Below are 20993 nucleotides of genomic sequence, written 5' to 3' on the forward strand. Positions count from 1 at the left end.
CCAGGAATAGTCAGTGAATGTTGTGCATCCTGGTCATCGGGGCGGCAGGACTTTTGCGTCTCAGCGCGACCTGGGCTGCCGTGTGAGGGCGAGCGCCCCCTGCCGTCCATCCTGAGGGGGTGATAATTCTGGACCTTCCGGCTACCTCCATGGGTGGGCTGTCCCCATTTTCCCCGCCCAGCCTGGGCCGGGCTTTTGTGGCCTGGAAGGACCCCAGGAAGCTGCTCCCTGGGTTAGGGAGGGGCCCGGCGAACTTCCGGGGAAAAGCAAGGCACGGTGCTAGATGGTTCGCCCGAGGGACGGAGGAAAGAGGAGACCCCCCGACCCAGGGACCTAGGTCCACTTGGGCTCTGGGAGGGCCTGTAGGCTTGATTTCCCTGGCCGGCTGCCCTTCTACGGGGCTGCCCTACCGCCGCCTACACCTTACTTCCCCGGGTGTTGGGACACTGTCCTGCCTTGCCCCAGATTGCAGTTACACTAGAGCGAGAAAAAAATGAGGCTTTTTTTCTCTTGCGTAACCAGCCCCTTGGAGGGAGAGCGCCTCAGCTGGGTCCCTGAGGACGTGTCAGGCTCAGGGCGCCCCGTGAGCAGGTGGAAGGCCTCGGATGCCAAACAGCTGTGCAGTTGCGGGGCTGCAATTTGAGAATTCTCGAGAGGGGGCAGAATCTGAAGGTGCTGCTGCCTTGGCCCTGAATCAAGCTGGTGACTGACAACTGTTAACCTTAGGAAATAAAAAATGAGTTATTTCACCAGCAAAACTGGGCTTATCCGGGGATACCAGCCAGTTACAATCCACAACAAGCAAGCTTCAGCAAGGCTATAGCAAGCGCGGAGACCAAGGAGACAGTCATCAAGGAGCAACAGGGCTGTCTAAGCAAAGTTCATTGGCATACAGTGGGAGGTCTAAGTATACTGGCTTTTCATTGGCTGGGCTGAGAGCCTCTCATTGGCGGAGCCGTTGCCAAGTGAGGAGGAAACCTTCCCGTCGGGTTGGTGAAGAGCACCCACCTGCGGTCCCAGCTTGGGCTGCGATGCTGAGAACGCCCTCTGCTGGCCTCCCGACTAAACGAGGTTTCCGTTTACTAATTTTTCACAGGCAGGCTCTGGCCTCAGGCCACGAGGGATTCAAATCCTTGCTTTAGGCGCTGACTGCAGCTTTGGGTGATAAAACTCGCGAAAGTCTAATGTCCTCTTCTTTAAGATGCGAGGAATGGCTGTTTGTCAAGTGTGTACATTTTCATCAAGAATTGGTACTCAACAGAGGTTTCTAACACTGTGAACATAATTATTGTCATTTTTGAGTTCTAGCCCCTGGCTCTCTGGGGCCGCCTCAGGTCCTTTCCCCTCCTGTGACTCTTCCCTCTCTGAGCCTAGGCAGCCCCTGCTCCCTGCTAGCTCCCCAGCCCCTGGCTGACCTTGACTTCATCACCTGAGTCAGGAGGCTGTGGACAAGTAACTGACGTGGCGGGTCCTCGGCTCAGGTCAGAGATTTCCATCTTAACCTCGGCATCTTTGTGCAGAGATTTGGAGGCTTTAGATCCTGTACTGCTCAAGAGGGAGAGCATGGGGCAGGGAAGGGATGTGGACGGACCATGGGAGGCCAGTCACGCTCTCAGAGGCATCCAGCAGACCTCCCAGAATGTGCCAGTTAAAGATGGAGTCCAAAGGGGCGCCTGGGTGGCTCAGGCGGTAAGCGTCCAACTTTGGCTCAGGTCATGATCTTGTGGTTTGGGGGTTCGAGCCTCACGTTGGGGTCCGTGCTGACAGCTCTGAGTCTGGAGCCTGCTTGGGATTCTTTGTCTCTCTCTCTCTCAAAAATAAATGTTTAAAAAAAAAAAAAAAAAAAAAAGAGCCCAGGGTGCGGGGAAAGGAGGGGCCTCCTCTCCACCTAGGATATTGTGACCCGGCTGCACCTGGGCATATTGTCCTGACTCTGGGCCCTGTTGCCACATACACACCTGCCTTGTTGGCTTTGATGCCTACCGGGAGTCCCCCTGAGTGGGCCCACACTCCATCCCTCCGAGACTCACGCCTGTCTCCACCCACCCTCGGGCAGACCACCTGGGTCAAATATCAGCTCGTTAACTGTGATCTCTGGCACGGCGCTGAGCCTCCACCCGTTGTCCCATCCGCGAAGGGGACAGACACACAGCTGGATTCCATAAGGCATTGGGGAGCATTAATGAGCCAACGCACACGGCACAGTGCAAGGGTTTGGGTAATGACTGGTGTCCGGTTCCGGCGGTCTCTGCTGTCAGAGGTCACCCGGCCTAGGGGAGGTGGCGAGTAGGGCAGGGGCCTTGCCCGCCATGAGTCCTACCCCTCTGGGTGTCTCTGTGAACCCCACGGTGCTGCAGACCTGGTGGGTCGGTTGTAGGGGGAGGACTGTAGGCCTTGCAAGGATGTCTCCTGCCGTGGGAGTGGGCTCAGGAGGGGCTTGAGGGGGAGTGGGGGCTGACCTCCAGCCCCCGCTCTGCGGCCTCACTGCCATGACGGACGGCACCAGAACCTCAAGATGGTGGGTGAGCTGGCCGGCCCACTGCTCTTGGTTCTCTGCACAGGAAGGCTGTCTGGGCCCTTTCTGCCCCCTCACCTCAACCACCCAACGCTCATGACAGGGACCCTTCTCTGGCCTCCAGACTAAGCTGGCAGGGTCTCGACCTAGTGGGCCTTCCCCTCCTTTTTGTGTTAAACGTTGATTAGTAATTGTCATCACCGGTAGTTACAAAGCGTGCCTCCCATTTGTAGAGTGTTTCACGACTACTGTCCTGGCCACAAGGGAAGACGCACAACTGGGTGTGGGGCCTGAGTCAGGTGCCCAGCTGCAACCTAGCTTCACCACTTACGGGCTACGGGCCTCACGCTGCTTAACCTCTCTGGGCCTGTCTCCCCACGCGTGAACTTGAAAACGAGGGCACCTCCCGGGTGTCCCGAGAGCGAGCCAGAGCGCGCTCGTGCAAAGCACAGCATGTAGGCTCAGTGGGCAGAAGGGCGGGGGCCTCAGCCGTCCGCTTAGCCCTCCCGGCAGCCCCGACATGGTGGGTGGTAGCAATTCAGAGGACAGAGGGGAAACCGAGGCCAAGTCAGAACTCTTGGGGGAGGCTGGGCGGTCTGCTTGCAGCATCCCCAACTAGAGTCGGTGGACAGCCAGGAAGCGCCTGCCTTAGACAGGAGCACAGTGTCCCCCATGCTTGAGACCTCCCAGGACCACCCTTGCCGCCCCGGGTGCTCCCCTCCAGGCTGCACAGCCTCCCAGCCTGTCACCTGGTAGGTCAGGCAGCTGTGGCTGATGCAGGGCCAGGTTACCCCCACGCCCCCACTGACCTTGCAGACAGACGGGATGCTCCAGCACAGGGCCCGGTGCCCCTGAGTCGGCTGGGCCAAGACCTGCCGCCTGCCCAGCCTCATGGAGCTGGTGCGGCCGGAAGGGGCCGGAAGGGGCCGGAGCCCGTGCTAGGGGGCAGCACGTGGAGAGGCAATTGTGACCCCGCCCCTGCCCTTCCAGCTGCCTCCACGATCAGACCACCTGGGTTGGAATCCCAGTCTGCCATCTAGCAGCCACGTGCCTTTGGGCCTTAGCTTTCTCATCTGGCAAATGGGTGTCAGGTGAGGATCCCATGAGACGGTGCAGCAAAGCTCTCTGCATGGCATCTCGTAAGGGCTTGATGAGGAGTAGCTGACCTCTTCTCATTCCCTGACCTTCCCTTCCATGCCCAGATCCTGTTTCTCTGGCTTCCGGACTCCCATGTTTAGCCCCCAGTTCGTGCTTCAGAAACACAGGGCTCTCTGAATGCGGACCCTTTACTCGAGTCACAGCGAGTCCCAGGCTGAAGCAGACTGGCTCCCGGCCCCTGGCTTGTTCCCACCTCAGTGTCTTCGGAGGCGTCCTGGGGAAGGCCCCTTAGCCGGCTCCAGACTGAGGGAGCCACCGAGGATGGCTGGCATCACCCAGCAGCGGTCACCAGGGTCCCCTTGCTGACATGTCCACAGACAAGCCCCATTCTGGACGCCCTGCTCCCCGATAACCACCCCCCAAGGGCGGTGAAGCTCTACCCCAGATGGATGGCCTGCCCCGCATGGCTCAGGCCTGCCCCGCCAGGCTGCACCTTTGATGATGGCCTCCCCCATCCCATTCCTCCACTGGCCCTCGTAGCTCCAAAGATTAGGCTCTGGGGTTTCCAGGGTTTGTTCCATTTCTTGTTCCTTCTGCAGTTCTAGAAACTGAGCTGTATCTATTGGGATGGATGGTCTTTGGCCTGGGAATGAGGAGATGGCAGGGAGGGGACTGGACCCAGGTCCCAGGCACACAAGGGTGGGCAGGGAGCTGCAAAGGGCCAGATGCAGGTGGGGGGGGGGGGGTCCTGGGTCTGTGGGCCCCTGAGGACACAGCCCCAGACCCTCCCTGGAAGTATGGTTATAACAACGGAACCAATCAGGCACAGCAGGAGTTCTGGCCAGGCCTGCCTGGGGGCTCCTGGCCCAGAGGGCATGATGCCAGGTGCCGAGGCCCCTGAGCCTTTCAGAGCACATGGCGCGCCCACCCAGACCCCAATGCAACAGGGCACGATCTGTATGTTTTCTGTTGCTGATTAGTAAAAGACCAGCAACATGGCGGCCTGAACCAACACAAATTTATTAAGTCATAACTCTGCAGGCCAGAGGTCTGGGTGGGCTCCGCTGGGTTCAAGGGCTTGGTCTGGTGGGCACGCTGATGCGGGGGGGGGGGGGGGGGGGGGCGGGGCGGGGGGGGGCGCTCCTCTGGAGGCTGTGGGGAGAACTAGGTCCCAAGCTCATTCAGGTTGTCGGCCAGCTTCCCTTCCTTGCAGTCAGGGCACGGAGGTGCCCCCTGCTGGCTGTCCGCCGCCGGGGGCTGCCCTCCGCTCCCGGAGGCCGCTCTCCTGTGGCTCCTCGCCCGCAGCTCCTCCATGTTCAAAGCCAGCAATGGAGAATCATCTCTCTGGGGCTGAATCCCTCTCACACTTTGAATTTCCCTGACTTCCTCCAGAAAAAGGCAGGCACACGGGCCAGACCGGGCACCAGCTGGCTTGCCCGCCTCTGGGTGCCCAGGCCCCTGGCTGGAGCAGAGAATGGTAAAAGTGAGCAGGACGGGGAAGGAGGAGTGTGAGACCCAGGGACGCAGGGGAGGCTCCAGGAGGAGGGCTGGCGGCTAGGGTTTGGTGAGCTCCAAGGAGGAGGCAGGGGATGGAGAGACGGATGGCCCCGCAGCTTTCTAAGGCTTATGAGCCTTAAGTGGGAAGGGGCAAGGTGGGAGGGAACGTGCAGGTCCTCAGAGGGACCCCAGCCTCTGGCTCCAGCTCACTGCATTAGAGGCTGAGGCGAGCCCGAATCCAGGGGCTGTAAGTGGCCACATTGGTGTAGACACCTGGACGGTTGGGCAGGGCACAGCCCTTGCCCCAGCTCACCACACCCACCAGGACCCAGCGCCCAGACGTCACACAGGTCAGGGGTCCCCCAGAGTCACCCTGCAGGAGAAAGTCGGGCTTAGATCTCAGCCCTTTGAAGATCTGGGATGGCACTTCTGGGGGTTGGGGGCCAGGAGGTGCAGCCCCTGGGTCTTGGGTTCTAGGGAGCTGGGACGGGAGCCGGGTTCCAGGGGCTCCAGGCAGCTTCCCGCACCTGGCAGGCATCTTTGTGGCCCTCGACGTAGCCGGCACACAGGTTCCCGGGCAGCACTATGTGCTCCGCTCTGGGCACGCTGGTGCCCACGTGATAGAGGCGGTCACAGGTGCGCGCGTCCAGCAGCGGCACCCTTACTCCCTGCAGAGGTCGCCACTCTGGGAGTGGCACTGGGGGGAGGAAGGGGGACTATAGGAGCCGGGAGAGGGCGAGGCAGGAAGCAGGAGTGGTGGGACCCGCCTGGCTGACCGGGAGGAGGTCTGGGTCCCTGGAGGTCTCGCTGGGTCCCGGATTGGGAGAGTGGGGGGCTCCCGGTCAGAGGGAGGTGGAGGAGGATCCCCTGTCCCTCCCCCAACCCCCCGCTGCCTCACCTCCGGGCTGGAGGCTGCCCCAGCCAGTGACCCAGCAGGGCGCTCGGAGCGGTGGGCGGGCCCCGGGCTCGGGCAGACAGACGGGCTGGATGCGGGCGCTCAGGGGCACCGGGCGGCTCAGCTGCAGCAGCGCCAGGTCGCCGCGGCCGCCACCCTCCGAGTAGTCCGGGGGGAGCAGCACCCTGCGCACGGGCGCCGAGAGCGCGCGGGGCGAGGCGGGACCCAGGCGCAGCGCCCCGAGGCGCACGCGGTACTCCGACGGCAGCACCCGCCTGCGGGACAGGGGCGGCGCTGCGGACGGCGGCCCCTCCCCGGTCCCCGCGGCACCCCGGGCCGCCGCATCCCCCGGAGCCGGCTTGGCGGCGCCCCCGCACCCCGCTGACCTCGGGAAGCAGTGCGCCGCCGTCAGCACCCACTGCGGGGCGATGAGCGAGCCCCCGCACACGTGCGCCCCGCGGTGCTGGACGCTCGCCTGCCACGGCCACTGTCCGTCCCGGGCGTCCCGGCCCCCCACGATCCGACTGGACATCTGGGGCTGCCCGCAGGCTGCAGGGGACAAGGAGGGTGCGAGGGTGGGCGGAAGACGGGGGGGGGGGGGTGGGGCCTGGCAGGCGCGTGGGATCGTGCGATCGGAGAGGCGCAGGGCCAAGGTCAGGGAGGGGGTGGCGCCAGGGACTCGGAGGCTTCCTTACCTGCAGAGTCCGGTGTCCCAGGAGCTCCTGAGGGAGGAAGGAGGGAAGGGACCGGATTATGAATTTGGTGTCAGATAACAGGGGGAGAGGGAGAGGGAGAGGGAGAGGGAGGGAGGTCAGAGACTAGGAAGGAGAGTGAAACACATTTGTGGCACCGACCTGGTGCCAGGCTTTTGTGCAATCAACGGGTTACCCGACTTAACCCTCCGCAGAGCACTGTGACGTGGGGGGGGACTTGTACCCCTCACGCAGATGGGCACATGTGAGCTCGGAGAGCCCAAGGTCAGTGACGGAGAGAACCTGGACCTTTGAAGCCGAGATGAGGAACCCCAAAGTGCTCTAGGGGAACCAGGCCGGGGAGGGGTAACACGGGACACTGGGAACAGCCCCCAGCCCCTGCCCCCCACCCACCTAGCAGCAACAGCAGCGGCAAAAGCTGGAGGCGGGAGGCCCCCCTCATTCTGTCTTCAGAGCTGGGCCAGGGAAGGGTGACACCGCTCAGGGTCTGGACTCCGGGCGGTGCCTGCAAGGAGAGGAGGGTCCTAGCCCCAGGCCCCAGAGGCCCTCTGTGTTCCCTCAGCCCCTGGTTGGCCCTGGACGGATCCCAGGGGCACAGGTCCTATGCACCTCCCTGTCCCCGCACCCCAGGGATCATGCCTGTCCTCCAACCCCTGCAAGCTTTGGGCACCCCCGGCCTCCACAGGAGCCCTGGAGCCTGGCCCCTGCCCCCCCGACCTATTTCCATGGCCTGCCAGCTGCTCCTGAACCCTGCTCTTACCTGCATGGCCGGTGCCCTCCCTGCTGACTGGGCAGGGGCAGGACCTGGGGGCTTAAAGGGACTGGGGGTGTGTGGGCCTGGCCAGGGGGTGATTAAGGAGGCCAGGGCGGGGCTGCGGCTTCACCAGTCCCGCCTCGAACAAAGATGCTTTGAGCAGCGCTTGTGAGGTGGCAGGAAAGGGACACCTGGGTTTGTCAAAGGACGCCCTGCTTGGGCCGCGGTGCCGACAGCTTGCTGAGGGCCGGGCAAAGCCAGGGGCAGAGAGCTGCGGTCAGGCCAGGAAGCTCTGGAGAATCCTTGCCCGCTCATCCGTGAACCTGATCCCAGCTCCCAGCTCCTTACAGGGCCGGTCACGGGAGCAGCTGACTCGACTGTTCTGTCCAGAAATCCGGGAGCGGCCCACGCGGAGCCCCAGCCAGACCCTGCCCTGCACTCAAAGTGGGAAATGGCTGCCTCGGGGCTGGCCAGCACTCCTTGCTTGACCAGAAGCAGAAGCCGACTTGACCTTGGGACACAGTCCACTCTTGGATTTGGTGTGGCCAGGACAGTGAGGCTGCTGGGAGAGCGAACCCCGGGGACACACAGCCATGTCTGGGGACGGGCGCCAAACTTGATGGGGGAGCTGTGGCCGAAAGGCTGGAAGCCTGTCCCGCAGGGGACCTGGGTCCCTGCCTGTTGGAAACTAGGGGCGCGGGGCGGAGGGCATAGACGACAATATTCTGAGAAGCCGGCTCGTTCAGGGAGGGGCCAAAACTGGTTGAATAGCCAGTAGAACCCCTGGAAAGGGCCCCCAAACCCAACCCTTGTGTCAGACTGAGAAACTGAGGCACAGACCTCTGCTGGGCGCACGTCCCCTTCAGCCCTCACCCTTCAGTCCCATGGCAAAAATGGCCCCTGGGGAAATGTCATGTGCTTGCCCGGGGAGGGGACCTGACTCACAGCTGAGTCCACGCTACCTTCTCTGGCACAGACCTGCCCCCAGTCTCAGGAGAGGACGAACGACCCAATCTGGGGCCACTGTCCCGGTGACACGTGACCCGGACCCAACCAGAATCTCTCCCTGGGACTTTTACCCTGGAAAGAGAGAGGACCCATTGGAGGCCTGAGGGTGGGGCAGCCATGGCCATGGTCACAGGCGAGGACTCTCAGCTGGCCTGAGCGCCTGGAACCTTCCACACTGAGAAAGAGTGCCCTGCGGTGTTGGAGCTCCTAGTCTGGGAGTCCCTGCCCTTCCCCCGACTGCCTTTTCTGCCTCTGACATGACTTTCCTGCACTCATGCTAATTCTAGGGGATTCCGTTGCTTACAAGGTCTCTAAATGCCAAGGATGGAAACAAAAAACCACAACTCTATAAACAGCTCCTGATGGCCCAAGAGCACAGTCCATCAAGGGAGAAGAGAAGATACGTTTCACAGCCTGTCGCCCTGCGCGGGCACGTCACGGTGGCAGTGCCCAGCCTACCGCCTGCAGCACAGGACTCTCATGTGACAAATGTCCAGCCCTACCCTCTGTACCTGGCGGCAGGAGGAGGAGGTGGGGGGCGGGGGGCGGCCCTGGGGAGACCAGCCGGCGGCCGGCTCTTCAGGATCCGGTTTGCGTGCGTGCTGACGTCACAGCAGATCCCAAGCCCTTTGGGGTGGCCGCAGCCAGAGTCCCCACGTCACGTTGATGTAACAACCAGAGGTTGTCCTTATCAGCCTGGGGAGAGGCAGAGGTGTAGGGGTGAGCCGGGCATGGGGAGGGGGCGTGCTGTGGCAACTGCGGGGATCCTTCCGAGCCTCTGGGGAGGTGGCTCCAAACGCGACCCTGTGGGCGACACGGCTCAGGCGGGGGCCAGTGGTCCTACGCAGCCGCTCACGCAGGCCCCGGGCCCCGGAAGCGGAAGCGAGTCTACCTGCTGCTGGAGGGGCTGTCCTGGCCCTGCCAGGGGGTCCCGCGGAGCGGTGTTACACGGCAGCCGGTGCGGGGCACTGAATAGCGCCATCCTCCAGCGACAGGTGGGACACCAAGGGTGATGGGTGATCCTCTTGGGGCCAGCTTGGAGGGCCTCGGAGCAGGGGACAGGAAGCGCCCTCAGGTTCCAGCTCCTCGGAGGGTGGGTTGTGGAAGTGGAAATGGACAGACGCTTTAGGAGACCCCACGGCATGCCCGGGAGACGGCTGGGGACTCGCCACCCAGGGATCTGCCGGCCCCTCCGTGTGGGGCCCGGCAGGTCCGTGTGCAGTGAGAGGCGGACAAAAACCCTGGTGAGGGGGGTGACTCGGTCCCGCCACCTCCCGGGGCCTCAGTTTCCTCACTGTGAAGAGGGAGAAGGGGAGTTCCAGCCTCAAGGGCCGCCACAGCGCATGAAGCCTGAACGTGTCGCCCTATAAACCTCGAGGCTGTCGGAGGTGGGGCAGAGGCGGTGAGGGCCACCCCCCCCCCCCACTCCTCTACTTGTCTCTCCACAGCTGGGGGCAGGGGGTGGGGAGCCGAGGGGAGGAATGTGCCTCAGCAGTTCCAAGGTGCCCCGGAGGCTGCCCTGCTGGCCTCGGGCCTGGGCCAGGCCGAGGCTGCCCCCCTCCACCCGGCCTCACCAGGGGTGCTCCAGCTTGGAGAGAAGCCCGCGCCCGGTGTCCTTGTCCTCCAGGGGGCGATGCTGAGCCGTGCCCCTGCGGCTTCTCCGCTCCAGCAGGACTCTGCCTCCGCTGCCCTCGGTGGGAACCCCCTCATTTGGGCAAACATCATCTGGCTGCTTCCCTCCCTGCCTCGGTTTCCCTGCTCCTCACTGGGGCCTCCCGGCGTCACCTCCCAAGTAAACTTCCCGCACCCCAGTCCTGGTCCCGGGTCGGCCTTTCGGGGACAGAGGGAGGACTGGAGGCGTCTGGTGTCTGGGTGGAGGGTCGCACCGGCATGAGCACCGGGGGGCTCGGGATGCTCCCCCCGCTGCACCCCGCTCCGGTCTTCCTGGCCCCCAGCGATCCGGGGGTGACTAACGTCCTCCCATAAACTATCTTTCCGATTGAACCAACCAGAGAGGGCTCCGTGGTTCGTCACCCAAACCCGAGTGGCGCAGACAGCTGGAGCGAGATTTAGGAGTGAAGGACTGGATCCCGGGGGGACCGTGAGGGTGTCCGGGGAGCCACCCGGGGCCACAGAATGCTCTGCGAGGCATCGGTTCCAACACGCTAAGGAGTTTATTAGAAAAGGGACGAGGTGGGGGACGGGGCCTGGCTCAGCAGATGGCCCCGGCTCTCGGGACTCCGCTGGGCTCAGGCCGGCTGCGGGAGCCCGGCCCAGAGCACAGCGAGGGGCAGGAGCAGCCGAGAGGGGACTGGCCTGGGGGCGCCGCGGGCCATCAGCGTCCGGATCCAGTTGAAGTGCCTACTGACGTTGGTGTAGACCCCGGGCCGGTTGGGGCTACCGCAGCCCGATCCCCAGCTCACGATGCCAACCTGAATCCACACACATCTCTCTTTTCGCAGGCCAAGGGGCCACCCGAGTCACCCTGGGGAGCGGCGCGGGTGAGCCAGGCTTGGCGGGGCAGGGGGCAGGTGAGGGGCTGGCGGAGAGGCAGGGACAGCTGTGGCGACAGCAGGAGGGGCTGTGGAGCCGAGCAGACCGGGTGCACGTCCTACTCCCCACCCCGGAAGCGAACGAGCCTCAGCTTCTGCATCTGCAGAGTGGGCATCGGTCTCAAACTGCCCCTTTCCCTCCCCCCCCAGGGGTCAGGTGAGAATCAAAGGTGGTACAACGAAGGCCAAACAATTAACGCTTGTTGTACAAGCTGGAGAAATAAGGCCCGTGGTTGTTTTCTCACGAATAGACTCGGGTGGGTTGGTGGGCACCAGGGGGTTGCTCCCAGGCCCAAGGTGGGGAGGGGTGGTGCCCGGGTCCAGCAAGGCCCTGGTGGGGGCAGGCGTACTCACTTTGCAGGCGTCACGTTGGCCATTCTCAGAGCCAGCACAGATCATGTCATCCGGGTCATAACTGAGGACACCAGGACGTCGGAACAGGAAGTCGCATCTGGAGTTGTTTATGATGGACACCTGTGCTTCCTGGAGACGGTAAGGCGGCGGCAGAACTGCCAGGGATTGAGGGTGAGAGAGAGGAAGAGGACAGCTTCGGTCCCTCCCCTGCCATCTGGGACAGGGGGAGGGTGGAGGGGGGGTGGGCTCCACAGGGTCCGGGACATCGCTCTCGATGACGCCTCTGCCCCCAGCCCAGCACCCTTCACATTATGGGCAATGAACGATGTCACAGAAGGACCCAAGGGATGGGCGGGCGGTCACCGCTTCTCCCTGAAACTCAGTGGCCCCATCTGGAGAAGGAAGATGACAGCCCCTAGCTGGGCCACGGGGGAGGTCCCTCGGCCACAGTAGGCTCAGGGGGCGGGGCTGACACCGACATGGTGTAGGATTAACATACTTCACCTGCAGCATCCAGGCTGAAAACCCTCCAGATTTTTTCTTCATGTTTATTTATTTTAGAGACAGAGACAGAGACAGAGAGAGAGAGAGAGCGCAAGCAGGGGAGGCGCAGAGGGAGACACACACACACACACACACACACACACACACAGAATCCGAAGCAGGCTCCAGGCTCTGAGCTGTCAGTGCAGAGCCCCACGCGGGGCCTGACCTCACGGGCCGCGAGATCGTGACCTGAGCCAAAGTCGGACGCTTCACCGACTGAGCCACCCAGGCGCCCCGAAAATGCCCCAGATTTGAAAAAAGGTATGAATCCCTGTCTTGAGGACGCCGAGCAATTCCCCGAGCAGGATAAACACAAAGAGATCTACCCGGAGATACATTTTCAGCAAAGTATCGAAGGGGAGACTCCGGTAAACAGCAAGAGAGAAGCCGCATGCGTGTCACATCAAAGATCCCCACCAAGATTAACAGCCACATTCTTTTCAGATACCCTGGAGGCGGGGGGGGGGGGGGGGGTGCTGCGGGATGACACATTCAAAGGGCCGAAAGAATCAAACAGGCGACCGAGAATATTCTGTATCTGTATCAGAATCCTGTATCAGGCTATCCTTCAGAAAATGAGGCGGCGACCTGCCTTAGTAGAAACAGAAAAGGGAGCAAGGGAGGTCTTCAGGACCCTGGCCAGTGTCCGTTCATAGGAAGAAAGAGAGGGCGCTGGTAAAGGTGACCACAGGGGTAAATAGGAGAGCCAGGCCTATTATGGCTTTGGTTTATCACTTCTTTCCCTTCCTTTATAATTTAAGACACGTGCATACAACAACTATAAATCTCTGAGGAAAGAGCTGCGTAAGGAACGGAATTTTTGTGTACTACTGAAGCTAAGTTGCTATTAATCCGACATAGATTGTTATAAACTTAACTTGTTGGGGCATCTGGCTGGCTCAGCTGGTGAAGCGTTTGTTGATTTTGGCTCAGGTCATGGTCCCAGGGTCGTGGGATCGAGCCCCACGTCAGGCTCTGTGTTGAACGTGAAGCCTGCTTAACATATTCTCTCTCTCTCTCTCTCTCTCTTTCTCTCTCTCCCTCTACCCCTCTCCCCGACTTTCGCACTCACTCTCTCAAGTTAAAAAAAAATCAAGTTTAAAAAAAATTTTTAAACAATAAATTTAAGTTGTTAATTGTAATCCCCAGGGCAACCACTAAGAAAATACACAGAACGCGAAATGGGAAGGTAATCAACACAGACCACTAATAAAAATCAATGAAACACAAAAAGAGGAAATAAAAAAGATATAAGGTACAGATAGAGATATTGAAAGATGTGACAAGACATAGAGAAGAAATAGAATAATGGTAGAAGTAAATCCTTACTTATCAGTAGTGAATTTTAATGGAAATGAGTTAAATGGATTAAATTGCAATTAAAAGGCAGAAATTAGCAGCATGAATTAAAAATAGCGAATCCAGGGTCCCCTGGGTGGTTCAGTCGGTTGTGTGGTTGAGCGTCAGACTTCATTTCGGCTCAGGTCACAATCCCATGGTCATGGGATCGAGCCCCACTTTGGGCTCCACACTGAACGTGGAGCCTGCTTAAGATTCTCCCTCTCTCTCCCTCTGCCTCTTTCCCTGCTCGCACTCTTTTTCTCTAAACACAATTTAAAAAAAGATTTTATTTTTTTAATGTTTTATTATTTACTTTTGAGAGAGAGAGAGAGAGGCAGACAGACAGACAGAGAGCAAGCAGGGGAGGGGCAGAGAGAGGGAGACACAGAATCCGAAGCAGGCTCCAGGCTCTGAGCTGTCACCACAGAGCCCGATGCGGGGCTCGAACTCACAAGCTGTGAGATCATGACCTGAGCCGAAGCCGGACGCTCAACCGACTGAGCCACCCAGGTGCCCCTCAATACCCAACTTTTAATAATGAATAGTATCAAGGGCACTTGGGTGGCTCAGTCGGTTGAATGTTCGACTTCGGCTCAGGTCATGATCTCACGGTCCGTGAGTTCGAGCCCCGCGTCGGGCTCTGTGCTGACAGCTCGGAGCCTGGAGCCTGTTTCAGATTTTGCGTCTCCCTCTCTCTGACCCTCCCCTGTTCATGCTCTATCTCTCCATGTCTCAAAAATAAATAAAACGTTAAAAAAATTTAAAAAAAAGTAGAAGGAAAGAAGGAAATAATAGAGAATAGAGGAAATCAAGGTAGGGAATAGAAAAATAGACAAAATCAACAGTTAAACCAAAACTGGGTTCTTTGAAACATCAACAAAACTGATCATGAAAGTGGGGACATAACTACAGACTTTACAGCAATAATGAGGACTGTAAGGGAAACAGCTATCCCCCAAATTAGATCACGCGGATGAAATGGACAAAATCTTAGATAACACAAACTACCAAAACTCACTCAGGAAGAAACAGAAAGTCTGAACACACCAATAAGAGATGAAATCTGTAGTCAGGGACCTCACAATGAAGAAAAGCCTTAGGCCATATGGCTTCAATGGTGAATTCTACCAAACCTCTGCAGACATGAACACCAATCCTTCTTAAACTCTTCCAAAAAATCGGAGAAGAAGGAATACTTCCTAACTCATTCCCTGGGACCGGCATTATGGGGGCACCAAATCCTGGACAAGGACATCACAAGAAAAAGAAACAACAGACCAATATCCTTAATGCAATAATAGTAATAATAATATGTGTATATATATATACATATATATATATATATATGCAAAAGGTATATATACAAAAAATACGTATATGCAAACATTCTCAACAAAATGCTAGCAAACGGAATCTAGCAGCATAGCAAAAGAACTGTATACCATGACTAAGTGAGATTTATCCCATGAATGCAAGCGCGGTTCAACATACAAAAACCAATCAATATAATGTACTACAGACATTAATAGAATGAAGGAAAAAAACCCACAGGCTCATCTTAGCGGATGCAGGTAAAGCAGTTGGCAAAATCCAAATTCCTTCATTAGAGAAACATTCAATAAGCTAGGTAGGAATAGAAGGCACTTTTTCAACATGATAAACGCTAGATGTGAAAAACCCACAGCGGACATCACACTGAATGTTGACAGGCGGGAAGCTTTCCCCGAGATCAGGGACAAGATGATGATGCCAGTTTTTGCCATTTTATTTAACATTTTTCTGGAAGTTCCCACCAGGGCAATTAGGCAAGAAAAATAAAACACATCCAAATTGGAAAAGAAGACGTAAAACTATCTCTATGCATACATGACATGATCATCCATATATACCTAAGTACATATATGTGTGTGTGTGTGTGTGTGTGTGTGTGTGTGTGTGTGTGAAATCATAATGAATACGTTTAAAGAGGGCTAGCGTTAATAAATGAAGTCAGCAAAATTGCAGGACCCAAGATCAAACCACAAAAGTCTGTTATTCTACTGGGGCACTTGGGTGGCTCCACTGGTTGAGCGTCTGACTTTGGCCTTTGGCTCAGGTCACGATCTCACAGTTCGTGGGTCCGAGTCCCATGTCGGTCTCTATGCTGACAGCTCAGAGCCCAGAACCTGCTTCAGATTCTGTGTCTCCCCCTCTCTCTCTCCCCAGCCTCTGCTTGTGCTCTCTCTTGCTCTTAAAAATAAATAAACATTAAAAAAAAGAAGAAGTTTCATTTACAAAGCATCAAAAATAAGAAAATAGTTAGGAATAAATTTAACTGAGGCGATCAAAGACTTATTAACAAAAACTACAAAACACTGCTGAAAGAAACGGAAGGCCTGAATACATGGAAATATATCCCTTATTTATGGATTGGAGATATAATATAATGAAGGTGGCAATGCTTCCCCAAAGCAACCTACAAATTCAATGCAATCCCTTTCCAAACCCCAATGCTCTTTTTAGCAGAAATTGACAAATTGGCCCTAAAATTTATATGGAGTATCAACAGGCCCAAATAACTAAAACACTACTGAACAAGTAGAACAAAGTTAGAAGACTCACACTTCCTGATTTCAATATATTATAAAGTTACAGGTATCAAACAATGAGGTCCTGGCACAAGGATGAACATACACACCAATGGAGTACCATTCAGAGTCTAGAAATAAGCCCACACATCTACAGTCAATCAGTAAAGATGCTGGGACAATTCAATTGGGGAGAGGAGTCTCTGTGACAAACGGTGCTGGAGCAACTGGAAATCTAAAGGCAAAATAATGAAGTTGGACCCCTACCTCACACCATGTACAAAAATCAACTCGAAATGGATCAGACACATAAATATAAGAGCTAAAACTATAAAACTCTGCAAGAACATGCAAGTAAATCTTCATGATCTTGAATCCGACAGTGGTTTCTTAGACCTGACATCAAAAGCACAAGCAACGAAAGAAAAATAATTTGAGGTTGATCAAAATTTTGCAAATTTTGTGCATCAAAAGATACTAGCAAGAAAGTGCAAAGAGAGCTACACAATGGGAGAAGATATTTGCAAATCGTGTATCTGATGAGGGTTTAGTATCTAGAATATATAAAGAACTATTACAACTCAACAAAGACAACTCAAATTAAAAACGGGCAGGGGTGCCTGAGAGGCTGAGTCAGTTAAGTGTGCGACTTTTGATTTTGGCTCAGGTCATGACCTCACGGTTCATGAGATTGAGCCCCACATCGGGCTCTGTGCGAACAGTGCAGAGCCTGCTTAGGATTCTCTCTCTCCCTCTCTGCCCCTTCCGATTGCTCTCTCTTTCTCTCTCAAAATAAATAAATTTAAAAAAACTTAAACATAGAATTGCCACGTGATTCTGCAATTGTACTCCTAGATATATACACAAAAGAACTGAAAAGAGGTGTTCAAATAAAAATTTGTATATAAATGTTCATAACAGCTCTATTCACAGTATCCAAAAGGCAGAAACAACACAAAAGTCCATCAATGAAAGAATGGATGAATACATTGTGGTCTATCCATAGGATGAACTATTATTCATCCATAAAAAGAAAGAAAACTCTGATACATACTAGAACACCCATGAATCTCTAAAGCACCACGCTACATGAAAAAGGCCAAACACAGAAGGTCACATAACGTATGAATCCATTTACATGAAAAATCCAGAATAGGTATATCCATCAACACAAAAGGCTTGTTAGTGGCTGCCAAAGGGCCGGAAGGAGAGGGTAAGGGGGAGTGACTGGTCAGTGACTGTCGGATTTCTTCTGGGAGGGATGAAAATGTTTTGGAACTTGATGGAGTTCATGGTTATACACCGTGAACATACTAAATTAAATCTCACGGGATTGTATACTTGAAAATGATTAATTAAAAAAAATAATAAAATGATTAATTTAGGGGCGCCTAGGCAGCTCAGTCAGTTAAGTGTCCAACTCCTGATTTTGGCTTGGGTCACGATCTCGTGGTCGTGGGTTCGAGCCCCACATTCGGCTCGGCACTGACGGTGTGGAGCCTTCTTGGGGGTCTCTCTCCCTCTCTCTGTCTCTCCCCCGCTCATGCTCTCACTCGCTCGCTCTCGCTCAAAATAAATAAAACTGTAAAAACTTTTTAAAAAAGGAATAAAATGATTAATTTAACATTACGTGAACTAAACCTCAAAGAATGGGGTACAGGTATGTGCTAGACCATACACGAACCTTGAATATGCTGAGTGAAGGAGTCAGGGACAGAAAACCACACGTTGTGGGACTCTATTTCTATGAACTGTCCACAGTCCGGAAATCCCGAGACAGAAAGCAGATGGGTGATTGCCAGGGGAAAACGGGGTATTGGGAGTAAAGGCCAGGAAGTACGAGGTTTCAGTCTGAGATGATAAAAATGTTCTGGAGCTAGACGATGATGATGGTTGCACAGCCGTGATTACACTCAACACCACTGAACTGCATGCTTGAAAACGGTGAATTTTCGGTTTTGTGAGTTAAATCTCAATTTAAAAAACCCCACATACCCAAGGCCTTTCTGAGGAGCCCACCCCAGAAACTTCCACACCCCTGCGGGCCTGAGCCCAGCTGGCCTCCCTCTCACTGTGGCGTCGGGCTCACAGTCTCTGGAAGGCAGAGGGAACGGGGTGTAGGGACAGGAGGTCCTGCCCTGGCACGGGGTGGGCGGGGGCAGGCACTGCTGGGCAGCCCCCAGGAGGGACCCAGCTGCACAGAGACCCAGGTGGGGGCTGCTGAAGCCGCTGAGGACAGAACAGACAGAGGAGCCCGCAGCCCCCCTGCCCCACCCCCCCCTGCCCCCAGCCTCACCTTGACCTTCTTCGATGTGCCCCCAGCCCGTCACCCAGCAGTCAGCCTTGTTCTGGAACTCAGAGGAAGAGGCCGCAACACAGATGGGCTGGATGTACTTATTGTAGGTGACGGAGGAGGACAGCTTCAGCAGGGCGATGTCCTTGAGTGACGTCCCACTCAACTGGGGATACACAACGATATCCTTCACCCTGTACCGATGGTAGAAGGTCCACAGTTTCCAGGAAGTTGGCCTGGAGGACAGTTCACCAAACTGAGCCGTCCACTTCGAGGGATCTTTGGGTCTGGCGAGGGAGGAGAGAGCAGTCAAGGGTCCTCAGAGGAGGGAGGGCCCCCTGAGCACACATGGGGGAGGGGAGACATTCCCCGAGGCGGGGCCGCAGGGGTGCTGCCAGGGCTCATCCGGGACGCGGTTAGCACTTCCTCTCACGGGCCACTGCGCCCAGTGTAGAAATGATGGCAGCCCAGAGGAGATGGGCCCAAATCCCAGAACCCGGGGACCGGGGGATGCGGGGATGGGCAGGAAGGGCCTTTCCCTGAGGTCGGATCTGGCTGGTCACTCAACCGGCCTGTCACCTCCCACAGCAATCCTAAAAAAGAATGAACAGGGCACCCTGGTGGCTCAGGCTGAGTGTCCAGCTCTTGATTCCGGCTCAGGTCACGATCTCAAGGTTTGTGGGTTTGAGGCCCGCATCGGGCAGACTCAACTTGGAGCCTGCTTGGGATTCTCTCTCTCCCTCTCTCTGTTCCTCCCCCCAGTGTGCTTGCGCGCGCTCTCGCTCTCTCTAAAACTTAAAAAAAAAAAAAAAAAAAAACAGATGCACAGGACTAGGCAGGTGCGGTCAAAATAGCTTCCCCGAGCCCACGGTCCTGGCAGGCCAGGCTCTGTGCCCAGAGCTCGCCCACCCCGGTCCGCCCCGTGGTGCACCTGCACCGGGGGAGGTGGGATGAGGAGGGGGCGGCTGGTGCTGCCATTCGGGGAGAAGACAGAAAAGAACACGACACAAAAGGGCACGGGAATGCTGTAAAGAACGTTCTGGAAAAGACGGAACAGGGTTTTCTCACGTGGCTGCAGCGGGGCCCGGGGCTCGGGAGCATAAGAGAGCTGAATCCGCACGCGTCGGGCCCGGACGACGCGGCCCCCCAACCCCGGTTCGCAGGGCCGCCCGCCCCCCGACTCACTTTCCAAAGCAGTGCGCGGCCGACAGCACCCAGCGGCGGTTGAGCAGGCTGGCGCCGCAGTGGTGGGCGCCCCACAAGCGCAGGCTGCCCTGCCACGGCCAGCGCCCCAGCTCCGAGTCCTTGCCGCCCACCACGCGCGTCGTCGAAACGGTTCGGCGGCCGCAGGGCCCTGGGACGGACGCACGGGCACGCGGCTGAGCCGCACGACCCCGGCCGCCCCACCCGCCCGCGCGAGCCAACGCGAGGGGCCCCTGCGAAAACGCGCGCGTCGGGGCCGCGCCGCCCAGGGACCGGGGGACCTCGCGCCCCTCCCCACGTGGCGCGCGGGCGCCGCCCCTCCCACCCCGCCCCCCCCTCCCCGGGGCCCGGCAGTTACACGTGAGCAACGACGAGTTCTCGAAACCTGGGCGGGGAGAGGACAAGATGAGGCGCCCCTTGCGCTCCGGCTCAGGTGCCCTGCGCGGGGAGGCGCGCGTCCCGGGCGCCTTACCTGGAAACGGCTGGTCCTGGGGGGCCCGGAGGGGGGATGGCGGGCGGCCAGGTGAGCTCCCCGCGGTCTGCACGCGCCCCGGCCGTCCCCCACCACCCCTGGGGCGGCCCGCAGCCCCCGCCTCAGCTCACCCTGTCCCCGGAGCCCCGCTCGCACCAACAGCTGCGCCAGCAGCAGCGCCCGGACGCGCGCGCCCATGGCCGCCTCTGCCGCCTCGCGGCGCCCCCTCTGCTTCCGCCCGCTCGGGGCGCCCCCGGGGGGGGGGGGAACAGGGAACGCCCGCGACGCTCCCCCCACCCCCCCGCCCCCAGCGGGACCGGTCCGGGTCCGAGGGCTTCGAGCTGGGTACCCCAACCACACCGTGCCCCCAAACGGTTCTTGTCTGCCCGGCTCCTTGCCCCCTTTCCTCCACCCAGCGCTTCTTCGGGGAAGGGCCAAGGCCGGTCCCCACCAGCACCCCCGTGAGAGCAAGTCCTCACCGAGCGCCCGCTGGGGGCCTGGCGCTATTGGGCTGTTGCTAAAAGCCACGGTCCTTTCCAGGAGCCCGAGTGAAATGGCCTGATGTGGGCCACCTGGAGGGCTCCCAGCCTCCCTGCTGCTCCCAGCTGGCCCCACCCAGCCCCACAGAGCCCACAGACAGTCTGCCTCGTCCTTGGACACTGGTGCAGGGCACCAAAGTCATCAAGTTGTCTCTTCAGTTATAGATGTGAGTGAACAACTGAACTGGGGCCCCCAGGACCGGCCTCAGAGTACTGATCCGCTACAAGGACTCACAGGACCTAGAGAAGCTGTCATCCCCGTGGTGATGGTTCACTGCAGTGGTACAAGGCGTGGAGGACAGAGTCTAGGAGAGACCAGGTGGAAGCTTCCAGCTTCCCCTTAGCAGTGGAGTCAGACGAGCAGAGCTTAATTCTCCCGGCAATGACGCGTGACAACGGACGTGAAGGGGTGGTGGCCGGGGAAGCTCATGTGAGCCTGGGGGTCTGGAGTTTTTATCCTTGGGGTTCCGTGACAGAGGCAGGGTGGACAGCCCACGTGGCTAACCCTAGTCCTGACTAAAGCACCTCCTGTGTTCCAAGTGACGCAGTGTGGCCCGAGGCGGTCCCATCAACTGTGCTATTAGCATCAAGTATCTGGAGTGGCCCAGGGCTCCCGGTCTACAAAGACACTCTTTTCAAGCCAGAC

At 57.7% G+C, this 20993-nt stretch overlaps 2 protein-coding genes across 2 annotated transcripts; both read right to left on the reverse strand.

The window, feature by feature from the left end:
• Positions 1-4908: 4908 nt before the first annotated feature.
• PRSS33 (serine protease 33) lies at positions 4909-6591 on the reverse strand (the record flags this gene model as incomplete). The annotated part of the gene is made up of 4 exons (XM_078440466.2): positions 4909-5483; positions 5638-5807; positions 6009-6280; positions 6392-6591. Coding segments are annotated over 4 exons (801 nt in total), but the record flags the coding sequence as incomplete, so codon positions are not given.
• A 4078-nt stretch (positions 6592-10669) lies between these two features.
• On the reverse strand, positions 10670-20045 carry LOC132676954 (serine protease 41-like). The gene is given in 7 exon segments (XM_081791736.1): positions 10670-10924; positions 10927-10965; positions 11387-11541; positions 18137-18420; positions 19319-19487; positions 19695-19808; positions 19940-20045. Coding segments are annotated over 7 exon segments (1023 nt in total). The 5' UTR covers positions 20007-20045; the 3' UTR covers positions 10670-10729.
• Between the last annotated feature and the right edge of the window lie 948 nt (positions 20046-20993).

Source organism: Panthera onca, chromosome E3 (genome assembly GCF_046562875.1).
Source record: "Panthera onca isolate mPanOnc1 chromosome E3, mPanOnc1 haplotype 2, whole genome shotgun sequence".
In the NCBI taxonomy this organism is placed as follows: domain Eukaryota; kingdom Metazoa; phylum Chordata; class Mammalia; order Carnivora; family Felidae; genus Panthera; species Panthera onca.